At 32.5% G+C, this 15,852-nt stretch overlaps 1 protein-coding gene across 1 annotated transcript in view; it reads left to right on the top strand.

Moving 5' to 3' along the window:
* The window catches only part of Rme-8 (receptor mediated endocytosis 8), a 41,601-nt gene that overhangs the window by 3,025 nt on the left and 22,724 nt on the right, over positions 1–15,852 (top strand). Inside the window, exons 4-16 of the mRNA XM_068763954.1 lie at positions 1,459–1,594; positions 2,575–2,693; positions 3,885–4,031; positions 4,983–5,082; positions 7,435–7,610; positions 8,060–8,267; positions 9,199–9,354; positions 10,071–10,325; positions 10,965–11,141; positions 12,165–12,386; positions 13,352–13,560; positions 14,484–14,643; positions 15,105–15,205. Of these exons, the coding sequence (XP_068620055.1) occupies positions 1,459–1,594; positions 2,575–2,693; positions 3,885–4,031; positions 4,983–5,082; positions 7,435–7,610; positions 8,060–8,267; positions 9,199–9,354; positions 10,071–10,325; positions 10,965–11,141; positions 12,165–12,386; positions 13,352–13,560; positions 14,484–14,643; positions 15,105–15,205 (2,166 nt within the window). The remainder of the gene's footprint in view (positions 1–1,458; positions 1,595–2,574; positions 2,694–3,884; positions 4,032–4,982; positions 5,083–7,434; positions 7,611–8,059; positions 8,268–9,198; positions 9,355–10,070; positions 10,326–10,964; positions 11,142–12,164; positions 12,387–13,351; positions 13,561–14,483; positions 14,644–15,104; positions 15,206–15,852) is intronic.

Here is a 15,852-nt window from a genome sequence, read left to right as displayed (position 1 = left end):
TGATGAATGTTTTACAAGGAATCCTTTACATTTACCTTGAAACTATCATAATGATTCATACTTTATCATGTGGATGTATATTGTGCAATTCTTTGTGCTTTTATATTAATACACTGTTGTTATCACTACAGTATTATTTAGTTTACGTTATTTGATAAATTTAGTGCAGGAAAATGGATTTTGTCCTGATATAAAAAGAAAACATTTGCTATTTTTTAAAATGAATTGTTCCTAATAACTTTGCAAGTTACAATATTTTAACATTATCTATAACAAATAAGTAATTGTTTAGGTAATTCAGTAATTCCATTGATTTTTAAGTAGTTTTTAACTTTGTGCTGCTATCTACGTTAAACATGAATATGCAAATTTTTATAAAACACCATACTCCAAAAATGGCAGTATTATATGTAATTACACAATAGTAAATTGTATTTATTGTACATGTAGATTTTACATGCATTGGTTAACATTCACCTCATTTGTTACTGGAGTTAATCTGTGAAGGCTTAGTCTGTAAAGAATGTTAGTGTAGAAATAGGCTAATAACAATTCTTGGCTTTGTTCTTGTTATACTAATTTAAAGAAAAAATTTGCCATTTAAAAATTCTATTTTTATTAGGGATTAAATAGAATAAATATTTCAATGAAGGGTTTAACTGATTTGACAGTTACAGTGTCTTCAATAATGTATAAAGATTCTTACATGGATAATCCGTGATCAGTTTTAAACTAGGATTCCACTGTGAAATGTAAATAAAAAGTATAGGATAGAACTGAGGGTGGAACTCAATGCATGATAATATTATATGTTTACTTCAATTACATACATATATTTTTATACACATTTGCCTTAAGAAATTTTGTAGCTGAGACCTATGTAGACGTTTTTCTATGATTTGCTTATAAATTACTTATTAAAGGAACTATTTATGAAGTCTACTAGCTCTTACTGATCATGTCTAACTGATATAGGTAGGTTTAGTTTCTCATTGACTCATGCATTTCGCTAATAATTCTGTATCAAAAAAATTTATAATAATCTATTGTTACAACTTTAGGTAGATATGCATCCAAATATAATCTAACATAAAAGTATTTTAAATATAAGTAACTGACAATTGCCTCTATCGTTTTTTAAAACAAATCAATCTCATCTTTGAAACAAATAGAAAGAGATAGGTTGATGTTTGTCTACTCTTCTTCTGCCATTTACATACCTCAGGAGACAACTACACTACACTTGCACACACACTTTATTAAAATCTCAGTTATATTATTTGTGTTCTTTGCTATAATAGAAATGATTTTCTTGTGTCTATTGTAATATTTGTTCCGTCCTTCTAAATTTAATTAATTTTAATTCAATATAATAATAAAACAATGAATGTTACTAACATTCTTGTTGTGACAATATATTTGTTTAAAGGTTATAATTATTATTTTTTTTTATTTCAGTGGTGATCAACATCAAACATCATTGAGTGAATTCACAGTTCATAAAGTCAATCCAGCGCGACACATGGAACCAATGAGACGTACTCTATGCTTGTCCGATACTTGCATACTGGAACGTGATCCACAGACTTATTCGGTAAATTGAAAAATACTTTAAAATATTAATAATTTTATTTTGTAATTAATTATTTGAAGTTCATATCAACACATTTCTCTTAAATAATAGTCATGTGTGAAGGAAGTAATGTTTAATCGCAAATATACGATTTCCAGGTTTTTCCTAATACAAGTCAATCTATTCATATAAGTCAATTATATGATATTTTTTTAGGTGATATGTTTGTATTTTTTATCAAACATTAAATATACGCGGTTAAAAGTTCTGAAAGAAAGTCTATGAAATAGTTTGAGGTGTAAGATATGCGGGTATTCTTGTTAACGATTTTTACAGTTCGCTTGAGTGGACAAATACGAATGGACCAAATAAATCTGAATGTAACCGCTGCGTTCATAAGTATGCAAACAACTGCTTACTGTGTTATATGACTTTTTAAATAGAAAGATATGTGGAAAGTGGCATAAGGTGAAAGAACTATAATGGGACCTATATGAAACAATAAAAATAAATATTAAAAAAAAACCTGTTATTAATAACAATTTTTTTCGTATTTACTCAACTAGTTGATTACACAAACTACAAATAAAGTATATATATATATATATATATATATGTATATTTGTAACTATATTAGATGTAGCACGACGTTCAAGAAGTGAAAAATACATGTAATAAAATGTAACGTTTCTAAATAGTTTACATGTATATATAGCCCTAATAAAACCCTAAATAAAAAGCATTCAAAAATGTATTTGAACGCCGGGCAGGCCAGTTGAAAGTCACTTTGTTATTAAAATGCCTATTGGATCGAGGGATAGTAAAGTTTCATTGACAAATCAGGGCTGTCAATGTTGGATTCAATAATTTTTTTTTTGTAAAAAAATCGCGTTTGCCACCTTATGTCTACTTTCAGGAGAAATAAATTTTAAATAATGTAAGTTATGAAATAGACGCAATACTGTTTTAATTCTAAATGTTTAAATTTGTTTTGTTATCAGGTTGTATGTCTACGTCCACTAAGTGACGTATTCGCGCTGGTTCGAGACCCGGAAAATCCACAGAAGTTTGCCATTGAGTATTTGAATGGACAGATTAGAACTTATTTGGCCGGTGAAAGGTATGTTTTATTATATGGCAGGGGTGCCCAAGCTCCTTGATAGTTCGAGCCATTGTTAGAATTTTGGAATTTTTCGCGAGCCGCAATTTAATACGCATTTCAAATATTAGCAAACAAATATTTTTTTTTAAATTATTTAATGAAATTATATGACAAAAGTACAAAAAATGTATGTATGATTTCGTTAATTTTATGGTGCAGTAATAATTATTCACACCAGAAATTTTTTTCGATTTCCTAGGAGCTAACATAGGTAATGTAAATGTAAATATTGTAATATTTCGACAATCAATCGGAGCCAAAAATAATCTTTCAAAGATATGCATATGTAGGGTACGGTTTTGATACTTGGTTCTTCACTTCCGGTGTCGTTAGTACGGTCAGTCGCTCAACTAGCCACGGAAAGGGTTATACGGGATTCCCCTACGATAATGTTTTAGGGATGATGAGATCCAAAGACGAAGTGAAATAATTGACATAGTCCAATAAATTGGCTAGCTGAAGTAGTAATGGGCAGGCCACAACGGGCGCAAAATAGATCCTCTGGGACATTAAGTTTCTGGAGTAAAGATTACAGGCCAACTAGCGAATCGTGGCCTTGGTGAAATCGTCGAAAAACTATGCCGCCTTAAATTTCTTCTATTTGGAAATCGGGGTGGCCTATGTTTAGTAATGGACGACCTTGTGTGTCTGTGGTCTTCAGAACTTTATTGCCCAGCAGACACTCACTAAAAGGCAAATAGCATTTGCCAATACCATAAAAATAGGTTTTAACTAAAAGGTCTAAGCACCTTTATGTTCTTAATAGTAATTTCTGTGGGCTATACATTCGCCCTAATGAGAGACAAACTTGAAATATTTATGATATATAGGAATATATTATAAATATTTCAACAAATGTAAAGCATAGGAATGCGTTACTATGTTATTATTAGTTGTGAGTCGCGTGCTGCAATAGAGTCATATATGAAAGGTTTCACGTTCCATCATCATATTCATCACTTCACCATAGGACGTCCACTGCTGGACATAGGCTTCCTTCATTTTTAATAAGACCGTTTGGAATCGACCTGCATATAACTTCTTTTTTACGGTTGCTTTATAGCCGAACTTAATTTAGTAAATAAATTTTTTACATATGTGTATATCATCATCATTATATAACAAATCATTTTATAACATTTTCTTCAGGGACGCGTTGTTGGCCTCGCTAGTGGATGGAGTGCGGTCCACTGGCCAGCGAGATGTCCACGTGCGCTCATCCCATACGCCACGCGGTTACCGGTTAGGCCCGCTGCACCAGGCCGTTGATGAGGAGACAGAATCCAACCACCTCAGGTAAACTAGTCTGTTTCACCTTCGCTATTGATGGTAACAATAATTTCAAATTAAAATACTGCACAGTATCACGTATTCTTAGCCAACCGATTTCATTAACAGTGTCCTCTAATGGGCAAAACATTGAACCAAATGTACATCTGCTTACCAATTCTTCTCCAATAGTAAAAATGCATAAAGAGTTCTATTTTGCGATGGAATAAATGTGTCATAGTATATGATGACTTAGAATAATGATAAACAATTAAAGAATTTGAAGTCCTAACAAATAAACAGGGATTTAATAATCAAATATATATCAACCATTAAGGTAATGATTGTGGAGTTGACTTCAGAAATTAATATAATGTTCTCGGATTCCCAATACAATTGTGTATTACAAGCAATAATTTATAATTTCTTCCCTCTCTATTCTATCCTGGAATATTTTCTTTTGGAAAATTATTACCATAATTAGCTAACACTTCAATCATTGGTAAATATGAATTCTAATATCTGATCGCTGCTAATTACTGTTTGTATTGTTCATAAAAATAATAAACATGTGGATAGTAATAATAGATTAAGAAGAAATGTTTATTTTAGGTGAAAAAATTAATAAAGTCTTTTTGGTTGTGATGCTTATATCTGACATACAAAACCCGGCGATACATATTGCACATCGACCTTTGGAAAGACAATCGGCTAATTTCGGCTTCGTAGAGCGTTATCTATATCGCACGACAGACTAAACATCACATAGGTAGTCATAATAGATAACACTTTTAAAACAAAAGAAAAAATAAATGTTAGCGGTTTCCCGTCATTTTTTATAATTGTTAGCTTTGGTTCAAAATGAGTGAATCTGGTAAAGAAATTTGACAAAACTGGAATATTAGAATCATTCCCTAAAAGCAAATTTAATGATTTATATACTCTACGATTTAAGCAAAGTGAGTTTGTTTTTTTTAGATTGTTCCAGAACCCAGTCGGCATGACAAGTGCTGAAGTGATAGAACGATTCAATGCTAACATTGGATACAGCGGACTTATATACTCTGTCAGCCAAGACGTAAGACTGAACAAACTTCTCAGTACATTTATTGTTTCTAGTATTTCGCCTTTTATTATTAACATCATATATAACATGAATGCTATTTTATTATAGATACTGTTTATTTATTTATGATACATATTTACTACACTTTTACTTCATATCATATAATTTTCGCTTTGTTTCTTTTTTGCGAAAAAGGTAGTTTTGAAATATTCAAGTCACCCAATTTCGGGCATTACGACAATATTTTCTTATTCCAATTCTAACAATAAATTAACTTTATTTGACTTGAAATCATTCGCTGTCCAGTCCTACCAGATATTAGAAAATCTTAAGTTACAGTATCAAATATGATTGATATATTTAAAATTGATATAACTTTTGTTGAGTTGGCTAAAAATGACAAACACTTTTGCATCGAAAAATACCTGAACGCGAATGAACGAATGTTTATATATTATGATAAGGATTCCAAAATAGTTCCGATAGTTTCAATGAACAAACCATCAATTTGTCACATCTTAAAGCCATCTCTATAATTTCTTAGCATATGAATTGCTATAGGTTATTATTCTTTCTATTATTTCATCTGTTTATAACACATTATTACTAGCATTAACATTTTGAAAATTACATTTTACGTCAATAGTATACAAGTGCCGTGAATATTTGTTTTTTTTTTTTTTTAAATAAATATTAATGAATCCGTGGGTAGATGAGATATGGGCCACGTTCATTTCAGTTATACATGATAAAATCATCTATATGAACACCTTGAGATTTTAAGCAGTCCTTTAGTCTCAGTTTTACCGAAACTGCTGTACCACGCCTTAAGTATGCATGCGGCGAAACGTGGGAAAAGGAGGGGACAGCGGTTTCTGTAGTACCCTACATATTTCACACATGCATTATACATATAAAGTAAATATAGTAATTTATAAATTGCGGGTGAAATACTTAAATATTTGCTAATTTGCATGTGCTATTGGATATATTTTAAAGAAATTTAGACATTGATATGAAAGTCATTATAAACATGTGGCATATTGAAGGTACATTAATTTAAAAATAATAATGACGTTGTACAGGGTGATTATATTTTAATATGTACTTAATTTTTGAGTAAAAAGTTTTAAAGCTTTTACACTTGATTACAATCATCTCTATATAAAGTGATCACTGGGAAATACGTTACATTTATTATTTTTTCTGTTACAATGCAACTAGTCAATAAATTCGGGCAATTAAAAGTCTGTAGAGACTGTTAACAGTAATTAATTTTATTATGTGGTAATACTTTAAAGTATTAATACCTGTAACTAATCACCTTTTATGATTATTAATTTAATATGTGCAATAGTGTAATCATGGTTATTTAAATATGAGATGAAAGCTGATATGAATAAATTAAAATAAATTATGACAATATTAATTATAATTATTTTTGATATTACTTACAATTGGCATTGGAATTAACTATTGTATGTTTGTATAAATTAAGTTTGTGATAGTCTGTACTACGGGGCATGTTAATATTGTGTTGTATGCGTTGTAGGCCCGTCCCCTGTTGTGGCTGTTTCTTACGTGGGATCTTGTAAGTCCCCCATAATGTTTATTATTTTTTTTTAAAACCTTTTCTTTGTTGTGCAAGGTCATGGGTGTAATGTGTGGGTGAATCGTTATTCTCAAATTTCGAAACAGTCATTGAAATTATTATTGTAAAAATCATTAACCCTTTAATGTGTAATTCATATTTATACTTCATGAGCATAGGCACTCAACTAAATGTAAACAAGATTTAAATTTCAGATTTGATACATCATCATTTATTTCAGCTGTAGAACGTTCATAGCCTCCCCCATTTATCACAAAAAAATGGTCAAATGTGGCTTGCAGCTAGCGTCTACCAACAACTTTCACAAGGTTGTTTGTCCTCTTTTTGGGTGTTTGTCAAAAAAAAGTATACAAAAATGTTAATCAAAATCTTATCTCTTCAAACTGTTTATAGTGTTTTAAAGGAGTATAAAATGACGTAATCATTACAAAATAAAATAACTGGGGCCCCCTTCATGTATCGAGTTAATTGTAATCTTGTTTACATTTAGATTTAGTTAAGTGCCTTAGGTATATAAATATGTTACAAAAATTAAAATGTAAATATGTATAAAGCGGTCAAATTTTCACTCGAATCGCCGCATGTAAAAATGGCTTCTAATTATTTTAGTGCTCATGTGGCAAGACTGGAGTAACAATCATTTCGCACAACAGAAAACTGTGAGATATATAATAAATAAATTAGGCAGTCTTGTTGTAAAAATGCGATGTTTTAATGTGTGATATTGCATGGTTGTGTTATATTGGTTTTAGAGGTTGTTCGCTGAAAACAAGGAGAAACTTATAACAGGCGCGTTGACGGCGTTAGTGAACAGCAGCGCGCCATCTGGTGCCCATTTATCACCGCGCGAGTTGGAAGCGCAGTTCCACGCGCTCAGACGTCTTTGCGCTAGTAAAGTTGGTTTTGCTGCCTTCACAGCTCTCCCCGGGTGAGTCAAATGCTTTTAGTTTGTATCAAAACCTGATATTGCCGTAAAAGAAGTTATATTTGCAAAGCCTCTTTTGTTCCCAAGATTTATTCAATTGATTAATACTATTAAGCAGGCTTAATTGACTTAGAGGACATTGCAGTCATACTTGAAAGAAAGCTTCTGTACTATTAGAGCGTTCTTAGATATTAAATTAAATATATTATATATAAAAGACAAATATTTTTTTATATCATTCAGATGTTAAAGGGTTGAGACTCGGATGTTTACGATGGTCCTTATAAAAAGGCATATGGTTACCCAGAGAGCAGTAGAGACAGCTGTGTTCGGAGTTTCTCTGCGAGATCGAAATATAATTCATGGGTTATCTCTTGTCACTCTATGCATAAATTCACGTTCTGATCGGCTCCTAATAACGAGAAAAATGAAATACTTGGTGTATGTTGTAGTTTCCGCGAGTGGATCGGCAGTGCTGTGGTGAGCGCGCTTAGACGGGAATCTGCGGCGTGTTCGCATGCGGCACTGGACGCGGTGTGCGCGCTCATGCAGCCCATGCACCTGGAGCCAGACCTGCGCCAGGAGCAGCTCAATAAGGCCAGCATGCTCTCCTCTCCTGCTTTCCTCGATGGCCTGCTTACCATGTGGGCTGAGCACGTGGTCAGTGATACAGTTTACGATTTATGAAGACTATTATTTTTTTATTTATTTTATTTAATACTTTTTTCTGTAAAGACATAGATGCAAAAGAAGTACAGAGTGGATGGTGTTATCATACAAGGAAATTTCTTACAAATAAGCATAGAATTGAAATAGAAGGACTAGGAGCGGTTAATTTTGTCTTTAAATTAAATATGTTTATAAATTTAGAATCAATTAATTTTCAACTGAATATATGGCTATTATAAAGTTATTGTAAGGTATCTGTGACCAAAGCCACCAATTTACGAATTTGTCAATCATTTCGACGCTCCTGTTCAGAACCATGCAGAAATGAACATTTTTTTACTCAAATTAAAACCACTTAGCCTAAAACAGTTAACATTGAAAACTTATCTTTGAATTTTCATACTTTTAATTAGCGTATAAATATGCACGAAATTAATAATTCTGCATAAAACGCCCTTGATTTACTTGCGAAATATTAACTGACTTTCAAATTTTATCAATCTGGGTGGTCCAGGCCCACATGCCCATGATTAAAACTGGCCCTGCATTGGAACAGGCGGGAATTCTACACATTAGTCCTACTTATGACCATTAAAGAATGAACCTGAACAGGACAGAGACGGGTGATGAATAAAATAAAACTACCCATTTTTGTTACGATAAAACTTGTATAGTGAAAATTTCGCTAGTCTGGTTTTGTTTGCAGCACATGTCTTACCTTCAAATCGAGTAGTATGTTTGTCTCATAACTCTATGTTACAAATTATAGGAATGATTATAGTTTAAAAAAAAAGTTTACAATCTAGTTTAAATTTGGAAGATATTATTTTAGTATTATTAGTTTTATATTAGTCTTATAATTTCAACTTTGTATGTTGTAATTATATTCAAATGATATAATGTTTAAAACTTTTTTTTGCAGACTGCAGGCAGCGGTGCGCTGGTCGTTGCCGCCATGTTGGATTTTTTGACGTTTGCGCTTTGCGTGCCGTACAGTGAAACAACCGATGGAAAGCAGTTCGATCAGCTGTTAGAAATGGTCGCCAATAAAGGACGGGTCGTTTTTAAACTATTCGAGGTAAACAGTTATATTATAGAAAAATACAATAATCCTCATATAAAAGAGTGGATCGGACATTTCCTTGTACAAAGATTATGTGGCTGGGTAAGCTGTCTCTCTGAACCATTAAAGCTATGGGAGTCATCAATGAGCTGCATGTAAATAAGGTTCTTTGGAAATGTTACCAACAAGTCACATGTTGCAATTTTCAATCGAAAACTACATATAAGCATGCCGCGGGGCTATATTACCCAACAGGACAGCGTGCTTTTGAAAAATAAGTTGAAAAATTGATTTATGTCTCTCCATAAAACTTATTCACCTCAAAAATTATTATGAAAATTACTTATCTGTTTACCAATATAATTAGCGGCAATAATAAAACACTATTTTAAACAATAGGTTAAGGTTTTTAGAGATCCATAAAACATCTAGCTCGTAAAATGTAAAAAACGTTGTTTTACAAAAATTAATAAGAATTGTTTATGTTAAAATTGGTTTTCCTGTTGTAGTCATAGTGCCAGGGTTGCATGTGTTTTGTAGGGGTACCTAATGCTCTTGGCCAAATCATTTTGTATGCGTGTAAAATACCTAATTAATTTTTAAATATATTTTTAATTATCGTTGTTAATTAATTAAAATAATTGATCCCCTAATTTTGACTAAGCCCTAATGGAATACGCTAGGCTCACCGGTGGTTCGTGTTAAATGTAACAAATGTTCGTTTTCCACAGCATCCATCACTGGCGATAGTGAAAGGCGCTGGATTAGTGACGCGTGCGCTGGTGGAGGAGGGCGGAGGAGGGGTGGGTGCCAAGATGCAGTCCCTCGCGTTGGCGGAGGCTGCATTACCACGCCATCTGTTGGCCGCGCTGTACCAGCCCGCTGGACAGCCCGCTCGGCTTCACTTGCGCCACCTCGCGCGCCATCTTGTTGCACTCTGGCTGGTGGAGCATGCGCCCGCGCATGATTTATTGCGACGCATCATGGTAATAATTTTTCTTTTTAATAATTAATAATTACTAACTCAAATCTCTCAGCTGTGAAGTTGGTGTAAAATTTAACCTTAGAACTAAGTGTGATAAGTAAGTAAGCAAATTAATATGAATGAATAATGTTTATACTTTATATATATTATACGTTCTAACATAATAATTCTTGATTAAAAAAATAGTAATCATTGGGTAAGATATAACTGGCGGAGCAAACATATGCAAATAACTATTTTTTTTATATTGTGTTTTTCGGTCTTTTACCAAGCTGAGGTCTTCTCTCCCTTACATTAGGTAACACCATTGAGTGTCCGTCCAAGCGAACTAATAACTTTGCGGCTTCCCAATCCGGTAGTGTACTAGTTTATAGTGGTCCCGGTCGGCACCAGAGAGAGGCCCTGAGCCTACCTCCGTGAATCCACGGATACTGCAAATGCAATTTGAAAAAGTTTTGTCAAAAAAAAAATTAGCTTGTTCATTCGTGTTCATGATAAACTGATCGCTGAGCTGTCATTATCCGTAGAATATATGAAGTTGAAAAAATATCTTTGGAAGTGTGCTGTCGAAGATCATCATGGAAAATATTCAACTAAACGACACAATGGTGATATTGTTAGTTGTAATTTTTTTGTTTAGCCGTCTGGGTTGCTGGCATTCTTGGAGTCCACGGAAACCCCGCCCGCTGCTGCGTTGCAGGATGAACAGGTGCAAGAACGTGACAACTTGCAACTCGCACAGGCTACAGTGAAGCCCCGAGCGCCGCACTGGGAGGCTCTGGAGCGACAAGTTAAATACGTGGAAAAGCATATTGAAGTAAGTGACACTTTTTATAATAATTTCTATAGACACTACAGCTCGGTGAGAGTATGTAGCCGCCTCTCCCATAGGCCTACCAGGGAACCCTCTAACCTTACCTATCGCTAAATTTAAAGAGGTAGGTTAAGTGAATCAATTAAATCTGGAAATGTCACTTGGACCGCAAAATAGGTGGCAAAAATAACTATGTAGACCAAATACAAAGTCACAGATGTAAAAAATCTTACCTAGTTTTGATCCTACTATTTGTTGTTATATTTTTCGACGTTTGGTAACAAAGTTGATGCTTATGCAATGGATGTGAAATTAATAACCAAAATTTTTTTTATAATATATTCGCCTCAGAGGTAATCCCGAAAAATGTGTAATTTATTTAATTTATTAGCAATATCAATCAAGTATGCGATGAAATGGTAGCAACATGTCAATCTATGTCATTTATTATTGAAACATTCTTTGGAAGTTGTAAAATCAAAAATGAATGCTGTAAGCTGTAAAATTAAAATAATGATTGGTTATTAGCCATATAAGAAACGCAAAGACTGACCACGAATTCGATAATTACGAATTTTTGGTATTTGTTGAAATAAATATACAAAATTGTTAAGGTACGGAAAAGTTTTGTTGTTTAAGCATTATATATAAGAACTAGCTGATCCCACAAACGTTGTTTTGCAAAAAAAAAATTAAGTTTTTAATTAACAAATGTAAGATAAGGGTTGATCGTAGAGGGGTGAAAATTTAGGTTTGTATGTATTTTTGTATGCTGTATCATAATAAAATAAAAACCAAAAAAATTGTCTAAAAAAATCAAAAACAAAATTTAGGGGTGGACCACCCTTATCACTTAGGGGTATGGAAAATAGATAGTAGCCGATTCTCAGACATACTGAATACGCATGTAAAATTTGGTAAAAATCGGTCAAGCCGTTTCGGAGGAGTTCAAGTTCGAACACCGTGACACGAGAATTTTATATATTAGATTATACTTGAAAAGTAAATTACATGTAACGTTTGCAGCACTATGCATCGCTGGCAATGCAGCACTGGGCTCAGCGAGCTCGTAGTATAACGGGTGGTGGCGCTTCGGGTGCGGCCGGGGCTCCAGGTGCAGAGAAGCGCGAGCGGCCCGTCGTGCTTCGCCGCAGACGAGAGCGCCTCAAGTCTACCGCCAACTGGCCGCTCTTCTACTACCAGTTTCACCGCGACCATGCACTGCCTAATCTAATATGGAATCACACTGTAAGTACTGTATTATTAATTGTTATGTCGATATTTATAGTCGACTGTGTTATACAAAGTATTTAGTAATATTAATAATACATGGGGACAAAATATAAAATTATCAAAGTTTTCATAAATTAATAATTTATATTCATAGTAGCTGTACACTGTAGTTTTTGTGTAATTGTTTATATAGCTTTTTTTTCTGTTCTAGAATTTTTTTTACAGTAAAAGTTGTCTTAGTTACCCCATACTACATCAGCTACCTGCAAGTGTAGTAGTAGTGTAGTAAGTGTGTGAGCTAGATAATTATTAGCCGAAACAGACTGACTGAAATGTAAAAAAAAAATTTGTACATGTGACAATAATATATTTGATATAATCTTCAATCGGTATAAAAATGCGGTTATTTTAATATTATAAACAGACACTCCTAGTTTATTTAAATGTTTAAATAGAATTCAAAAAAAACTTATTCACTTTTAGTTGTGAAAAAAAAGACTGCTAATAGAGGCACTAGTGTCTAAAACATGTAAAGATTATAAAAATGATTAATTTAATAACTAGATAAATAAAATCAGTTTATAACTTTCAACAAAAAAGGTATTATATACCCATATCATTTTTTTAATCGTAGGACTAATAGAAAATGAAGATGATAAATTCTGGTTTTTAATTATTTATAATTAAATTTTAACTTGTTAGTACAAATTTTGTTGTTTTATGATTATAATCATGATGTGTAAAGAATATTGAATAATATTTTTTTATGAAATCAACTTATTTTTAAGTACCTAAAAAATTAGGTATCAACAATTAGTAAATTAGTAGTTGTTTTGGGTAGAGAGGAAAATAATAGATTTGATCTGTGTAAAATATTTAATATCTGTTTTAAGTACTTGCAATATTCGTTTGAAATTTGAATAAAAAGATTTTCATGTAATGGAGATGTAATAAAACAACCGTATGTAAATAATTTTAAGACCCGTGAAGAGTTACGCAACGCTCTAGAGAACGAGCTTCGCGCGTTCACGTCGGACCGCGAGGTGGCCGGCAACGTGCTCATCTCGTGGAACCACGCCGAGCTCGAGGTCCACTACCAGTGTCTGCAGAACGAAGTCAAGATCGGGGACTATTACCTGAGGATACTCCTCGAAATGCGGGATAACGACGACAGTCCCATACGAAAGTCGTAAGTACTTTTATGGTTGTTTTAAAAATAGATTTGTATAAAGACGTCACTTTTTTAATAAGACAAATGTTTTTATTACTCAACTATTTATAGACATATATAATCGATTAGCTTTCTGCATGAACCTATCTTGGAAATGAAATCTTGAAAATCTTGAAGTTTTAGTCCGTAAAATATTCTATAATATATATATTTCGACAATTTAAAGTTAAAAGAGCAGGTTGGTTATGCATTTGTTATGAATTTCTATCTCATTCTTGTATTTATAGTAAATTCATCTGAAATAAAAAATTAACTGTTTTAAATGAAAGGATATACTTTTGTAAAAGCATTTTAACCTTAGCGCTAAACTTATTTTACCAATATATGCTAAAAATTCTAGAAAAAAGTGCATTTTTATAGATATGTAAACCAGAAAAATATTCACCATTAACATTATAATACACCAATATTCATAATTTTTTCAACATTCTCTTCAGAAGATTTTATACTATAATAATAAAAACACAAAAAGTGAATACTTAGTATATTGTAAATAAACAAGATTTATTTACGAACGTGTTTACCTATGTAAAAACCGTGCAGTCCTTTTTGACACACCTGCGCGCGCCAAAGGTGTTCTATCAAAAGGAACGTTATCGCGAAGATAGAATTTTTCACAACTAACAATAGGAGCCCTACGGTGCTCTTTGGAACTAAAAGGACTTATATACTGTCACAGTAATATTACATTATGATGACCACAAGTTGTCTATTCTTAATTTTGTTTAATATTTTTTGTTTTCATTCAAAAAAATATATAATCTGTGATATAATTATTCTTGTAGTATCGAGCTTATTGACAATGATTAAGGTATTTGGTCATATTTATTTTAGGATGTTTCTTGTAAGAAGAGTACTCACAATAATTTTGTTATTTTCAGATATGAATTTTTCAATGACCTCTATCACCGGTTTCTTTCAACGCCAAAAGTTGAAATGAAATGTATGTGCCTACAAGCAATGACTATTGTCTATGGGAGATATTATGAGGATATTGGACCCTTTGCAGATACGAAATATATAGTCCAAATGTTAGATAGAGTAAGTAAGCTGTTCTTGAATTGTTAATTTAATCAAACCATATAGAATGCCCGAGAATATGACGGTGATGTTTTCTAGACAGAATTTTAAAAGAAATGATTGTTCCTTGGGAAACATATGTATCCAAAAACACACAAAGGTGAACAACTAATAAAAGCTGGGAATAAATTTATAGTGCATTTACTTGCGGTAGAAGTATAACAACAAACTCTTTCTACCTACTGAAAGATTTAGACTCGACAAGAGGAAATATCAACTCGTTTTTGAAACAGGCTTCCACGGCAGAGTTGGTAGGGTCATTAAAAATTTAGTTTAACGGAGGTAGGAACAAATGCATTGCTAGGAGGACACTACCGGGCCTCACTGTGACGCGATGGCTTTGTCACCCGCACTGTGAATTCATGTAATACTAAATCTAACTCATAGAAGCTACTTTAAACAGTCTTGTCTTAATTTTACAGACGTGCGATAGAATGGAAAGAGATAGACTTGTTCAGTTCCTAGCAAAATTAATATTACATAAGAAAAATGTCAGTGAGATATTAGAATGGAATGGCGTAAGGTGAGTGAAGCTTTGACTTTCATTATTATTATAAACATAATTTATTAAGGCGATTGAAACAACTGTGTTTGAATGGTTTAATATACATATACGTACATATATATGTATATATATAGACAAAAGAATTTTGATTTAATTTTTCTTTGAGCCATTTTTTGTCGAACTACATTCGCGGTAATTGCGTATAAATCTCCAAGTAAAATAGATAACAGTCAGGTGTAAAAGCTATGTTACACTATAAATAATGTAATGATAATATAGTAACAAAAATCGTTGCGAAAAATTCATATTACTTTATATAAAAATGAATTATCTGTCCGTGCAGATTTTGTACTGTCAGATGTTATTGATCTATTGCTTTTCAATAGAAAAATAAATTAATGTTACATATTATAGGGTGATCAAATTATATATAGAGTAATAAGAAATAGGTGTAAAAGTTTAAAGGTTTTTGCTGATAAATGAGCTATACATTCACAACTTTAAAGGTTTTATGTATATAACCAATCATCTGCTATATGAAGTAATTTATATTTGACAAATATACACACACATGTGTTAACTCAAAACTTCATAGTTGATAGATGACATACGGGACACCACATTTGGGATCCTCAATAGGAGAGTGAAGGTAACCCAGAGGGCAA

The sequence above is a fragment of the Battus philenor genome, unplaced genomic scaffold (genome assembly GCF_028537555.1).
Source record: "Battus philenor isolate CCGP_79_NKW_IND1 unplaced genomic scaffold, ilBatPhil1.0.hap1 SCAF_19, whole genome shotgun sequence".
In the NCBI taxonomy this organism is placed as follows: Eukaryota; Metazoa; Arthropoda; class Insecta; order Lepidoptera; family Papilionidae; genus Battus; species Battus philenor.
The sequence above is the reverse complement of the archived record's forward strand: the minus strand, read 5'-3'. Positions and strand labels throughout refer to the sequence as shown.